Genomic DNA, 13,391 nt, shown 5'->3' on the forward strand with positions numbered 1-13,391 from the left:
GCGCCCTTCTTTCCCATCTCTGCACGCACGGCTAGCCCACGCTCCCGTACATCGGGCTCTCAGGGGCACCCTGCACATCATGCGCGATCTACGTCGCTGCTTGCCGCGCTCATCGGGGATTCGAGGTGACGATGCACCAGCCGGAACGACAGCGCGCCAGGTGGATGTGTCTCGACTTCCCCGAGGATGCGGCGACCTTCCGGGCGTGCTTCCGTGGGCTTCGAGGCGTGCGTCCATGGGCTGCGCACATATATCCTGCAGAGGCTGCTCGAGGAGGAAGGGGCCTGGGTGACACGATCAAGGCGCACTTGAGGATAGAGTAGGTCTGCGTCTGGTGGCCAATGATCTCAGGTGTGTGTGCACAGACGCATCTGAAGTGTGGCAGAGCTCAATCCTGGTTTTTTCTATTTTGTAAAGGTAAGATCCACATTTAAATGCACAGCCTCACTTAAGTGCCCCCTTCGTCCCATCCCTCATCACTCTTCCTTCCATCTCACTTGCGAGCCTCTGTTTGGTAATACCTCCCGCCGCTAGGAACTCCCATGGTTGCGCCTAGCGCAGTGTGAGTCCACAGTACTGTCTGGCAAGTCACTCACGCTCTGCGCGGAAATTGGTCTTCGGCGCGGCCTTCGTCGCCCAGTCCGTGGTACGTGCCCCTCCATCCCATATCCTACGTACGCTGACGTACTGACTATGTTCTTTCCCGGTCAAATTTTTCAAAGCCGCACAGCGGGTCAAAGTGCTCACGGCACCCGTGTAGGCACGATAGCCGCGGTAATGAAGGTACGCGACGTGAGATAGCTGACTTATGGCAGCGCCCGTCCTTCTTCGACCGCCGTCACGGCGATAGGCAAATTGCCCTCGATTCTTCGCGGCAAACCTTGTATTCGATCTTCTCACAGGCATAGCGTCCCTCGACAGAGGCTAAACCCACTCCCAATCCCCTCTGCGTCAAGTTGGCCGCCCATAAAGCTCGCGCTTCAACGACAGCGCCATATCTCGGTGAACATCAGACTTGCCCCCGCTTGACGTACGCCCTTGGAAGCCCATTCTGCACGCGCGCCGCGCCCTCCGTCTGCACCCATGGCCCCTCCACGTGTTTTCATTATGCGCGCGCAGGGGCCGCACCTTCCCCTTCCCGCCCGGCCTCCTTTTCCACGCTGCAGCATGGCTTTCATGAAACGCTTCCTCTGTCCTCTCGCGCTACGCATCCGTGCGCGGCCGGCCCAGATGCGCGGGCGACGATCCATTTACGCCCGGGGGCCCTCGCCAGAAATACCGACGCGCCTCAGGGTGCGCACGCCTGCTGCGCCCCCCGCTCTCCCCGTCCGCCCACCCTCGCTCCTGCTCTGGCCCGCGACCCCCAGGCGTAAACAATTCACCCTCTATGTACTACGCGCCCCAACGACCGCTCTCGACCTACTGGCCCGCGCGTGCGTCCCCGCCGATGTACCCGGCGGCGAGCTACTCCGGGAGCTACTACGACTGTGCGTCCCCTCCCTCCCTCCCTCCCCTTCCTCTTCTCTTCGCGATCTGCGCATGCTGACCCGCTCGTGCGTTTGGGGTGGGCAGCCCCCGAGATGCGCATGGCGCCGATATACCCCCAGTACGCGCAGCCGATGGCGCAGCCGCCGATGATCTACCGCAACCAGCCGATCTACTACCACCGCCTCATGCGGCGGCCGGGGCAGCCGGGGTGCTGCACGAACTGCTGTCGGGATCTGTGCTGTGAACCGTGTTGCGACGAGTGCTGTGGGTGCGTGCGCGTGCGCGTTTGGGGCTGCCGAGTGCGTTGGCGATATTAATATTGACGATTCACGGTGCGCTCTTGAAGACCACAGGGGTGCTGTTGCTGCTGAACACGACGGAGGGGGCGGGGGTTCTTGGAGGGGGAGAAGGAAGAAGTGTACAATTATTGCTACGACGCATCCACGAGGTTATGACGCCCAAATACCCGCCTATGTTTGCTTTCTCTCTTCTTGCTGTGATCGTAGACGTCTGCTCTGCTATCTTATCTGTTTCTATGTCAGATCTACTCATTGCCAACATGCTCAACAACAATATTGGCTGGGAACACAACGTGGTAATGGATTGACGACATACTGCTGTAAATATTGCAACATAACCTATGACGATGACAGACACAAACATGCTATGTACCAGAGAACACATGCACAAAACGCACAACACACAACAGGATCCCAACTCCGAGTCCTACACGACAACACACCCATCACACCGCACACCCCGACAACAGCGCCTGCACATTCTCCGCAACCCTCAACGGGTCGATCGCGAGCAGCGCCTCCTCCCCACCCGCCTCCTCGCCCGTCCCCACAGACGGACCCTCGCCGTCCCCAGCGGAGCCCAGGCCGAACGGATCCGTAGGCACGGACGTCGGCACCATGCCCTCGCTCACCACCGGCTTCATGAACGCCCAGAACTCGCTGAAGTCCATCTCGCCCGCCGCCGCCCCACTCGCCGCCGCCGCCCCCGCGTCCGGCGGTTGCATCCCGTACAGCTCCGGATTCGCGTACAGCGCGGCCTCGAGCTCGGGGTCCATGTCCATCGCGAGCCCGTCGAGGTACGCATCCGACCCAGACCCGTCGCTGGGCGCCGCCGCGCCAGACGGCGCGAACGCCGTCATCGAGAACAGGTCCGAGAACGCCGTGTCGAGCGTGCCCGGCGCGTCGTCCGCGTCCGAGAACATGTCCGTCCCCTGCGACAGCATCGCCAGGATCGCGTCCGAGTCCTCGCTTCCCGCGCCATCCCGCTCGCCCCCGTCCTCCGACGCCGGCGCGAGCTCGAGCTGCGGCAGGCAGATCGTCGCGTCCGGGTCCGGCAGCGCGTCCGCGACCTCCCTTGCGCTCGCGCGCCCCGCGCACGCCTCCCAGTCGCTCCCCTCCGCCTCGCCGTCCGCAGGCGACAAAATCGGGCTCGAGGGCGGCAGCGGCGACGACGGCGGGAGGCCCGGGCCCCACTGCGGCAGCCGCCGCGGCGCGCCATACCCGAACACGTCCCCGCCCTCGGACGGGCCGTCGCGCAGCCCGAGCTCCCCCAGCTCCCCGTCTCCGTCGCTGCTGGCGATCGGGATCGAGTCGAGCGGGACGTCGTCCGACTCCGCCGGCTCGGAGGACGTGGTGAGCGCGGAGAACGGGGGCGGGGCGTCCGGGAGCGAGCTGACGCTGCGCTCGCTGCCGCGCCCGCGCTCGCCGCCGCTGGAGTGTGTGCGCGTGCGCGTGCGCGCGCGCTTGCGCGCGGAGGACGAGCCGCCGCGGGAGAGTGGGGAGAGGAGGGCGGAGAGGCCGCTGTAGAGGCTGGGGAGCTTGCGCGGGCTGCGGGGCTGCTCGGGCGTGAAGAGCGAGCTGAGCGCGTCGTCCTCCGGGCTCAACGTCGCGCTCGTCGTCCTGGCCGCGCGCCGGCGCGGGGGCGTTGTGGGCGGGTCCATGTTCTGCGATGACGAGGACGAGAGGACGTTATGCGAGGATGACGGCGCGAGGGGGACGGCGAAAATGGGGGCCTGAGAGGCTGTCGCGAAGATGGGTCGGGGGAGGTCTGCTTGTGGGGCTGCGCTGGTGCTTGCGTGGTTGCCCCGTCGAGAGCCGGAAACCGAGGCATGCACGGGAGGCGGTACCAGCACGGCAGGGCCGTGGAATTCGCGTCCCGACAGATCCTCTTTGGGGTGCGCACTCCCTGCGGACCGTTTGCGCGGCTTCGCGTCGGTAGACCGCTTCGTAGACCGTTTGCGCTTTGGAGCCTCCGACGGGGCCGCGTCCGACGCGCCCTCCGTGAGATACGTGCCGTCCGCGTTTCGGGGGAGTGTAGCGGTGGTGGTCCGCGCCCAGGACGGGACAACGTACGGCTTGCGCAGCGCAGACTGCGAGCGCCGTGGCGGAGAGGTCGCCGGACCAGGCGCGGAACCCGAGCGATGCGACGCGTCGTTCTCCCAGCCGGGATCGGACGCGGCGTCCGTATTTGAGAGAAAGCTTCTGCTGGGCTTGGAGGTCAGCGTCCGACTGGAGGAGCTCGCGGTGCGTTTGCGCGACTGTTCCCGCTCGCGGTCGCGCTCGTCCATGATCTCGCTGAGGGTGCGTTTCCGGCTGTTCGATGCCGCAAGGGCCCCGATAACGGAGGGTCGCGGGCGCGGTGTCTGCTCGGACGTGCTGCTGCGCGGGGCTGGAGGCGGCCGCGCGACTTCTTTCCCCTTCTCCTTCTCGAGACCTGTGCGGCGGAACGCGGCGGGGTTCACGTTCTCCTTGTCGAGCACCACCACCTCGTCGTCGTCCTGGCCCGTGTCTGTGGTCGGTGGCGTCGACGGGTGAGCGGGCGGAGAGAGCGTGGTCGACGCGGGCGAGGGGACGGAACTGGTGGATGAGCCTGGCACGGAGAGGAAGGTGAAGCTCGAGGTCGGAGCGGGGTTCGGTCTCGTAGGGGGAGAGGGCGCTGGGGCTGCAGGTACGGGCGGAGCTGGCGCAGAGGCGGCGGTGAACATCCGTCCTAGAGTCTGGACGAGGTCGGGATTGGGCGTGGCGCTGGACGAGTCGATGGATGAGAGGAGGGAGAGGAGCTGTTGGTTCTGCTGTGAGCTTGCGAGAGCCATGAAGAACGCTTGCAGCGCGGCCTGCGGTGTGCTGACTTGGGGCGCAGACGCAGCTGGAGCAGCGGGAGGAGGGGCGGGTGGAGGTGTATCGGCCGCGGAGGAGTCACTTCGCTTGAGAGGGCGGACGGATGGGGATATCCTGGGGCTGTCGGAGGCGTTCCGAGTCGCGTCCGGAGCAGATGAGCCAGCCCGCTCCTTCTCCTCTTTCGGCCACCGGAGCGGGTCGGTGGTGAAGAGAGCGCCCGTATTTCGTTTTGCGGATTTCTTCTCTGTTGCAGCCAGCGGAGCGGCCCAAGTGTTGGCGCGGGGGAGAGGAATACGATTGCCCTGTGCCGGGGGTCAGCAGGAAGAACAGTGGTAAAAAGTGGGACCAAACCTCTCTGAGAGAAAAGATGACTTCGAGGCCGTCGTCGCGGATGCCATCAGACATGAGCGTGCCGAAGACAGAGGGAGGGTCTGCGCTGCGGAGAGCATCTGAGAGCCAGCCGAGGCCGACAGCAACAGCGGGGGCAGGACTCGCGCTGTTTCCTTGCTCTTGGTAGGGTTAGCCACAGGGCGCGTCGGGCGCGTAGTATGACTACTCACGAGACTCGAACGGATCAAAGACATAGACAGACCAGTCGCGGTTGCCTGTGGGTGCAAGCTCCGGGCTAGCGAGAGGAACAGGTTGGAGGGAGTAGGACGGAAGACGGACGATTTGACTGACCTTGATTGACAGATGGCGTCGAGGCAGGAGCGAAGGGATACTTTGCCGTAGACGATGTCGGGGGGAGAGTGAGGAGAAATGGCGTGTTGTGGAATGATGGACACCTCGACCTTTGAGGACGAACGGGCGAGCATATATGGAGGGTGGCCGTTGATGGTGTACAGGGCGCGAACTGCCAGGGTGAGCACAGGGCAGGGACTGGGGAAGATTTGAGAGACGCACTGGACATCATACGCGTCTCCATCTCGGCGAGAGCAGGAACAGCGACGTCGAAGACGCCGAGGGGGATGTCGAGGACGCCGAGGAGGATGGCGAGGAGGACGGGGTCGAGGACGAGGAGGAGAAGGAGCGTGGGTGAGTAGACAGGCGCCGGCAACTCATCTCAACGCGTCGGGTCACGTGGACCGCGTCAACGCGCGTCCCGGCGCCAACGGCTGCAGTCCCGCTCGTTCCCCTCCTCGCTCGCTCATCCCCCCGACGTGTCCTTGCCCATGCCCACCTACCGGTTCGAGCGCGTGCGGAAGTGCTGGCCACCGCAGACAGAAGGCCTCTGCTGTCCCGCCAAGAGCATTGAGCGAACGTCAGGGCAAATGAAGGATCCCTATATATACAGGTGCTGACTACTGGCATCCTGCCGGGACCTCGAGGGCGCGCTGCGGGAGGAGCGCGAGGCGCACGAGGCGGCCCTGGAAGCGAGTGGGGACTTCGAGTCGGAAGTATAGGGGAGAGAGGGTAGACTGGAGAGCACAGGACTTGAACCGCGCGCGAGTGCGCGTACCCGGAGGCGCCCACTCATGTGGACCGTCGCATCGCGTACAGCCGACGCTTCTCTCCTCCCTCCGAGTCCCATATACTTCGTATGTTCTCCCTTTGCCTCCCGCCTCCGATTCTGTCTGCGCATTCCGGGTCCTTGTCAGCCGCCCTGCTTAGCCAATATCAAGCATCTGGTTTCGGCTTTGGACCCCTAGTTTGCTCGCTGAGGGGGATTAAGACGTTGCTTTCTCGCCACAAACATTCCTCCGACCAACCCGATACCTCGAACACTGTGTATTCTATCAAGCTAGTTGCTCTCGTCGTCTGCTTCACCCCCCGCTGAATCTGATTCTACCTCGCCCTCCTCGTCTTCCTCGAGCTCCTCGTCTTCCTCGTACTCCTCGTCTTCCTCGCCCTCCTCGCCCTCCCCAAGCTCCTCAAGTTCCTCGGCCTCCTCAAATTCCTCATACTCTTCGCCATCTTCATCCGTCTCGCTGGCCGAGGTCACCATGTTGTCTTCGCCCGAGGTATCTTCTTCCGGCTCGCTCTCTTCGTCTGACGACTCCGCTTCCCACCCCCAGTCATTACTCTTCCCCTTTCCTGTTTTCCCTCCACCCGTCGCTCGCTGTTGTGTAGCATGTTTCCACCCGCACGATTCGCACCAATCTATGCGGCAGATCTCTGTAGCAAGTGACGGAAGACTTGCTTTGGCCTCCGATACGATGCGAGCCACCAACTGGTTTGCCTCAGGCGACAGGTCCCGCTCCCGCCTCACCTCGAGGCGTTCTAGGCCGGCTCGCTCTTCCTGGCGTGCAACGAGCCAGCGCAGCATTGCCCCTCCCGCCAAGCCCTCTTGATAGCGTGGAGTATCGGTAATGCACAGGCGCAGCACGCACAGCTCCGGCAGCAGAGCAAGGTCGTCCTCCAGCGTACGCGTTGCGGCCTCGATAGCTTCCCATCCTCCAACAGTGAGCTCGTGTAACACGTGAAACTGGCTGAACACCTCCCGCCACAGCGACACCCGCCGAAGAGGTAGCCAGTCCGCGAAGTGCAGCTCCAGCCGCGCAAGGAGCGTTGGTTGGACGATCAGAGGTATGCCGTGGACAAACCGCCCAAAGTACCGGTGGGGGCCATGAGACTGGCGCCGCCCGTGTAGACTCCTTTGATGTACCAAGAACGCTCGATGTCCCATTCTCCTACGTGTCCCTCAAGTTGAATACAGAGGTGGGTTCCGTTGGGTACATCATCGACCTTCACTATGAGGGTATCTGTGCTCGAAAATCCTTCGAGGTTGTCGAGATTGTGGGGGAGAACGTGTCGCAGCCAGTCGTGCGTTCGGAGGAGACGCCGGGAGGCGAACGGGTTGCGAGTCAGCGTCTCCACCTCGAAGGTAGCCGTGGAAGGCAAGCGAAACGCCGTTAGCGCAACCGCGACAGCGCCGGGAGGGTCCTCGCGTATGGTGAGTCTTTTCAGCTGTGGCAGATCGACGATGGGGAGTTCCGACGGGTCGTAAAGTTCTAGACGTGGGGCCAACCCGTTCCGAATGTAAAGGTGTTCCAGACCGGTACATGCCGCGAGGAATCGCTGCAAGGCTAGGGGCCTGACGGTAAAGCCCTCGTTGGTGATGAGGCAAGTGATGTTCGGGAGCGGGGTATCTCCAGAGGGGACCCAATCCTTGAGGTACAACTTGCGCAAGTTCCGCAATCCGTGGATGTTAAGAGGAAGCGAGGGGAATTTATCATAGAGCCCAAATGCGAGGGTCTGCAGAGCCGGTCCCAGCGTACCGAGGAAGTCGTTCGCTTTTTCGAGCTTACTCCCGTCTTTGATAGAAAGCCACAGGAACTCAATGCGGTGTGCCCAAGGTCGGAGGTGCTCGAGCGCGTTCGCGCTGTTCTGGTTCGCGAATTTTTTCTTCCGGCGCCGCTCGGGTTGGACATAGATGCGGAGGGGCATCCCCTCTGGCGCGCGGCCCAAGAACGTGCCAATCGCCTCTGGATGCATCACGTCAAGGGGCGTGCTGAACTCCGTCCACAGCTGACGCGTATGGAGGGCGGCATCGCGCCAGCTGCGGCACACCCAGGTAGTGCGGATCCAGCGCGCTCGGAAGCCGTGCTCGCGATAGTTCCAGTCACCCTCGGGGTCTTCTGGATCGATTTCCCAGACCCTGAACTCCTGGTTGCGACGCAGGTGGAAGATCTGCGATAGCACGTCTGCAGGGAGTTGAACGGCGGGCCAGGCCATGCTCGTATCTGTCGGAAATGTAAGTCATCCGTCGCAATTTTTGAGTGCAGACTTACTTCAGTGTTAGGGGAACCTCTTGAACAGCTTTGTCGTGTGCGCACAGCGCGGAGTGTTTGAAGAGGGCGGGAGTTGTCGACTGCGAGGACGGCTACTGATGAGTAAATTTATAGCATTCTGCGTCGTCTGATCCACACAATGACGAAGGGGCGTATCCATCCCCAATGCTTGCATACAATGTGTAACACCATGGGGACTTGCCGAAGGAGCACCCGTAGCAATGTGCGACGACTGCACAATAAGCAAGTGACTAGAGAGCGGCGGTTCACAATGTTGTCTTAAGCGCCTGCGGCTTCACGTCTCCACTCCAGCTGCTCACACAAAAGCCCTGCCTCATGACAGCTTCCCACACAGATCTCGCACGCAGGCCTACAATGATTCCAGTGATCTCACCATCTGCATGCAGGACTAGAATCTACTCGCCGGCGATATGTACGGAAGGGCCCCGCCAGATGGACTGGAGGATACGATCACTGGCGAGCGGGCAAGTGGGAGAACACCGGTACAGTACTGTCTACATTGTGGTAACGACATAATGTGTATTTCTGTTTCCTTAAAGAGCAGCGGAGGTCATCAAAGGTATAGCTGCACTCTAGCACTGCGACCATGTGAGTCGTGAAATCCGATTCCGACTCGACACGCGATACCGACAATAGAGACGGACTCCACGCTCATTAAGCGACGCTGACGCACAGAGCCAGCCAAAGCGGTACGCAGTTTCCTTATGCCTCAGACCTTCGTGCTGTAACACGCGTACACAATATAGGACTATCATCATGGGAACATCTCGGCTTGCAGAGCTTGTTGTCTGACGAGCCACCGTTCTGACAACCACCTCCCCCGAAGTTCGCATTGACTCCGCTCACTTCACAAGATATACGGCATCGCTATACAAGATCGCAGGCGCGGCCGCGTACCCTGCGTTGCCAGTCGCATGTGCGTTGTTGCGTTCCCCGGTACAAGATAAGTCATTCGCCATGGCAAAATGGTCTATTGTGCGTTCTCTACTGTCGCATACACGTTTTGTCCATCCTCATCTGGTGTCTAGGGGCTTTACGAAGTCATCGACCCCACACAAACTGTCCCGGGCTTTAATCCAGATATTCGGGCCCTCAGCGCAGTGCAGGCCTTCGTAGGTGCATTGACTGGACTCTGCTACCGCGTAGCGGGTTCAAAGTATATATCACAGGTCCGCCATAGGGCTCACACTACCGCGCCCTTCTAAATCGCTCACGTAATTCCATTGCCGACGCCGGTGCCATCTCACTCATCTGTTTCTTGTCTGTTTCTTACAGATCTCGAGGACGGCGCCACTCGAGCCAGCTCCCGCATCCTGACCACGTACACCATACCCGCCGTGCACCCCGCGTACACATAAATCACCGACACAGCGACGGTCACTAACCGCACCACTTATACAGTGGCACGCTAACGGCGACCGCGTGGCGCTCACAAAGTCATCACACGTCGACATCGAAACTTGCCATATGCAACGGGCACGGTATCGACTGCAACCGTAACACAGCCCACGAATGTACACCCGCATTCACGACAAACAGTGTCTGTGACGATGACGCTCCGGACGACCACCAAGCTCGTGGAGATCGACACAGTCACGAACACGTAGTACTCGACCAGCACCAATACTGAGACCGCGACGAAGGCCGCGACGTTGACTTCCACCATTCACCGTCCTGTCATTACTCCTACCGTGACTCTGGGGCAGTGATTCAAGAGACAGGCGGTCGTCTGTTTGCTTCTATTAAAACATATATTCTCGTATCATCCATTATTCTCTACGTCCCTTCAACACCCACCAAGTCCACATTGCACTCCAGTCTTCTACTGATTTCGCTCATGGTGTTGTATTCCCAGGGTGTCCAGATCTGCACAAATGGCGCTCGGTCAGATCAATGACCCGCGGGAACTCATCAGCCTTTTCCGCGTCTCAACAGCTCCTTCTCTACAAATCGAGTCGGCGTCCGTTTCAACATTGCAACTCCGAACCTGCCACCGTGGCTCAGCTCGTGTCGTCAAACATTCGGTCCCTTGAGTCTCATGGGGAGATTATTGTTGAGTCCACTGCCATCGTCTTACTCTCTGACAACCTCGAAAGCCCCCCGCGGCGAACCCTCAAGGAATAGTTTTTTTACCGGTGTGTCGCTCATGGGTCTTAGAAACCATGCTAGCAGACGCTGAATTATTTTGTTCAGTATAACACGGGCTGTGTTTGAACGCGCGGAGTCGCCGGCGGCCCCTTATGTGGCTTCTACACACATCCACCTTCGAACTGCGCCAGTTCCCATCCCAACCACCGCGCTACGCTATTCTGTCTCACTGCTGGGACGAGAGCGAGGTCACATTCACGGACATGCTGGACATACGACACGCGAAAACGCTCCCTGGCTGGCTGAAGATCCTCTTCGCTTGCACCGTCGCTCGAAACCTGATCGAGTGGATCTGGATCGACACCTGCTGCATCGACAAATCGAGCAGCGCGGAGCTCTCTGAGGCGATCAACTCTATGTTTGCCTGGTACCGTGGTGCGGCTCACTGTCTTGCCTACCTCGGCGACGTCGACGCAAGCGAGGATCCTCGTTTAATGGAATCTACTTTCCGCAAGAGCCGCTGGTTCACTCGCGGCTGGACGCTGCAGGAGCTCATTGCACCTCCTGATGGGACTACCTTCAGTTTCTTGTCCAAGGACTGGCGATTGATAGGCAACCGTCAACGGCTCGCTGTGGTGATCTCAGCCATCACGAGAATCGACACTTGGGTTCTGCGGCGCGCGATAGGACCGCAGCGCCAGCCCAGCGACATTCTTGGCGGATACAGCGTTGCGAAGCGCATGTCTTGGGCAGCGCAGAGGAAGACCACAAGGGCAGAGGACAGGGCGTACTCGCTCATGGGCCTCTTCGACGTCAACATGCCGGTACTGTATGGTGAAGGCGGCGACCGGGCCTTCCACCGGCTCCAGCTGGAGATCATCCGCCAGTTCCCCGACCACAGCATCTTCGCATGGAACTGGCCCAGCGTCCGGTCGGACCCGTTACTAAACCTCCTCCCGCGCGCGGCATCGGCGGGTCCGGTGTCTCGCCGACACCGCTGGCCTCCTGTGAGCAAGTGTCCGCTGCTGGCGTCATCTCCAGATAACTTCCTCTTGTCGGCCGACCTTCACTCGATGCCCTCAGCGTCGCTCACGGCCTCGCTCCGCCTACCTGTCATCTCGTTTCCCGAGTTCTACGACACCAACCACGGCATCCGCATCCAGCTCCCTCTCTTCCCCCTCGAGACGTCGCGGCCCGAGTCGCGCCTATTCTGCGCCATCCTCGCCTGCTACACCTCGACCTCCATAGGCGAGAAGGACCTCGTCGGCCTCGTGCTGCGAAGGCAGGGGGGCGCGGCGACGTCGTTCGAATGCGTCGGCGGGTTTCACGGGCACACGAAGGGCCACTGCTTCGTCATCGACATTCCGCGCGAGGTTGCTGACTTTCCGTGGTCATCTAGGTATCCTGGGGCATTTGACGTCGTCGGGCGGTGGAGGCTGCAGCGGATGCGACCTCGGATTGTGGTACATGATATCTATATACAGAAATACTAGCAAGTTGAGGGGCTTTGCCGTAACAATAAGCCCGTGTGTGACACACGAGCCGACAACAGACAGCAAGGAGACATCGTCAGGATAATCAGAAACGCAGCAGAGTGGATAGAGGGACGGTCCAAGGCAAAGTCACTAGTGAGAAATGGGGTTGCTTGTCAAGGCAGCCGTCATCGAGCGAACATATTCGAGGTCGATGATGGGCCCAGGGCCGTGTAGCGGGTGCCATTGGCGGTACTCCTCAACAGCCCACTTCCACTCCTATCATGCCCTGCGGTCAGCAGAGCGTTGGCAGACGTGTCGATGTTAGTGCACAGGTACGCACCAAGTACTTCACGAGCTCTTTATCACGCGGCCTCACCGACTTCCACTCGTCCTTTCCAGAGCAGAAAATGCGGTACGAGTCGAGCGCGTACGGTCCGGATCCAGGTATGTGGGACACAGCAATTGGGGGGTATGGTACCTCGCGCGTCCCAGCTCCGTCGGCGGCGGGCAGCGTCACCGTCCCACGCGAGCGATAGAGCTGGTCCGGTATGGGCGGCTTGGTGAGAAAGGTTTGCGAGATGTCGATGATGCGAGTCGTACGCGTTTCGCCCAATCCGAGATCTTTAATCATCCCGTAGAGGCACGTCCTAGGTGCTGCCAAGCGAATCAGAAATGGGCGCATTGTCGCCGAAGACAAGCAATGGACCTTGGGCGAGTGCTTCGGGTGTAGGCCACCGGTCCATGATCTCGAAGAAGACCGGTATGGACTTCGTGCCCGCTGTCTTGTTGAGCAGGGTCACCGCTACCAAGACCTTCCACGAGCTCGACGCCACGTGCTCTGATATTCGAGTAAGTGATACCTTTGGGTATTGACGACAACACGCAATACTGACCTTGAATGAGAATCGGTTTCGCCATGTAAAGCTCGTGCAATGCGAGCACAAACGCTTCGTAGAAGCAAAGGAAGGCAGGGTTAGCGAGGAGGGCATCCAGGTCCACTTTCGACGGGGGAAAGAAGCGAGACTTGTTGGTCCAGCATGGCTGCGCGAGCAGGTACGTTTGCGCAGTCTGCTGAAGATGAAGACTCGTTGAATCCTGCGCGGCTGGTTTCTGGCGTTTGGGACTGGGGAAATATCGGGACTCGAGATTCTTTCGACGCGGTCTCTTCCGCTTGGGTGTGTGCGGTAGCTCTGCCATTCTCCGAGACTCCGAGACTCCGAGATCAAGCTCAGTCAGCCAGAGAACCGTGACCGTGCACGACGTTGCTGACACGACCGCAGCGGCGGTTCGGTGCAGTCTCGGAGTGAGTGTGAGTCGTCGAGTCCATGGCGGCCCCGCGCCACAATGAAGGTCCCGCGCCGGCAGGGCCGGTCCGGTCCCAGGCTCCTAGCAAAGTCGTCCACTGTTACCAAAAGCAGATGGCTTAGCCCATCGTGATGACAGATTAGGCA

General features: G+C 60.6%; 3 protein-coding genes across 3 annotated transcripts; 1 reads left to right on the plus strand and 2 right to left on the minus strand.

Annotated features, from left to right (window-relative positions):
- Window positions 1-2,233: 2,233 nt before the first annotated feature.
- Window positions 2,234-5,550, minus strand: TRAVEDRAFT_66579 (uncharacterized protein; the record flags this gene model as incomplete). The annotated part of the gene is made up of 5 exons (XM_008044314.1): window positions 2,234-4,927; window positions 4,977-5,134; window positions 5,186-5,250; window positions 5,307-5,478; window positions 5,529-5,550. 5 exons carry the CDS (start codon window positions 5,548-5,550, stop codon window positions 2,234-2,236), a joined length of 3,111 nt encoding a protein of 1,036 aa, XP_008042505.1.
- A 5,067-nt stretch (window positions 5,551-10,617) lies between these two features.
- Window positions 10,618-11,379, plus strand: TRAVEDRAFT_86601 (HET-domain-containing protein; the record flags this gene model as incomplete). Its single annotated transcript, XM_008044315.1, has 1 exon — window positions 10,618-11,379. A coding segment is annotated over one exon (762 nt), but the record flags the coding sequence as incomplete, so codon positions are not given.
- Window positions 11,380-11,921: 542 nt separating this feature from the next.
- TRAVEDRAFT_153786 (uncharacterized protein) lies at window positions 11,922-13,231 on the minus strand. Its single transcript, XM_008044316.1, has 4 exons — window positions 12,834-13,231; window positions 12,647-12,778; window positions 12,281-12,594; window positions 11,922-12,216 (listed from the first exon to the last, which is right to left on the minus strand). The coding sequence occupies exons 1-4, from the start codon at window positions 13,135-13,137 to the stop codon at window positions 12,091-12,093; spliced, it is 876 nt and encodes a 291-aa protein (XP_008042507.1). The 5' UTR covers window positions 13,138-13,231; the 3' UTR covers window positions 11,922-12,090.
- Between the last annotated feature and the right edge of the window lie 160 nt (window positions 13,232-13,391).

This window comes from Trametes versicolor (assembly GCF_000271585.1).
Source record: "Trametes versicolor FP-101664 SS1 unplaced genomic scaffold TRAVEscaffold_10, whole genome shotgun sequence".
NCBI lineage: Eukaryota > Fungi > Basidiomycota > Agaricomycetes > Polyporales > Polyporaceae > Trametes > Trametes versicolor.

Excerpts from the sequence above, each read along its gene's own strand:
- TRAVEDRAFT_153786 (XM_008044316.1), bottom strand. The coding sequence starts at position 13,137 with ATGGCAGAGCTACCGCACACACCCAAGCGGAAGAGACCGCGTCGAAAG. Across the intron at positions 12,595-12,646 it reads ACCCGAAGCACTCGCCCAAG|CACCTAGGACGTGCCTCTAC; the intron begins GTCCATTGCTTG and ends TTCGCTTGGCAG. Across the intron at positions 12,217-12,280 it reads AAGAGCTCGTGAAGTACTTG|GAGTGGAAGTGGGCTGTTGA; the intron begins GTGCGTACCTGT and ends AGGGCATGATAG.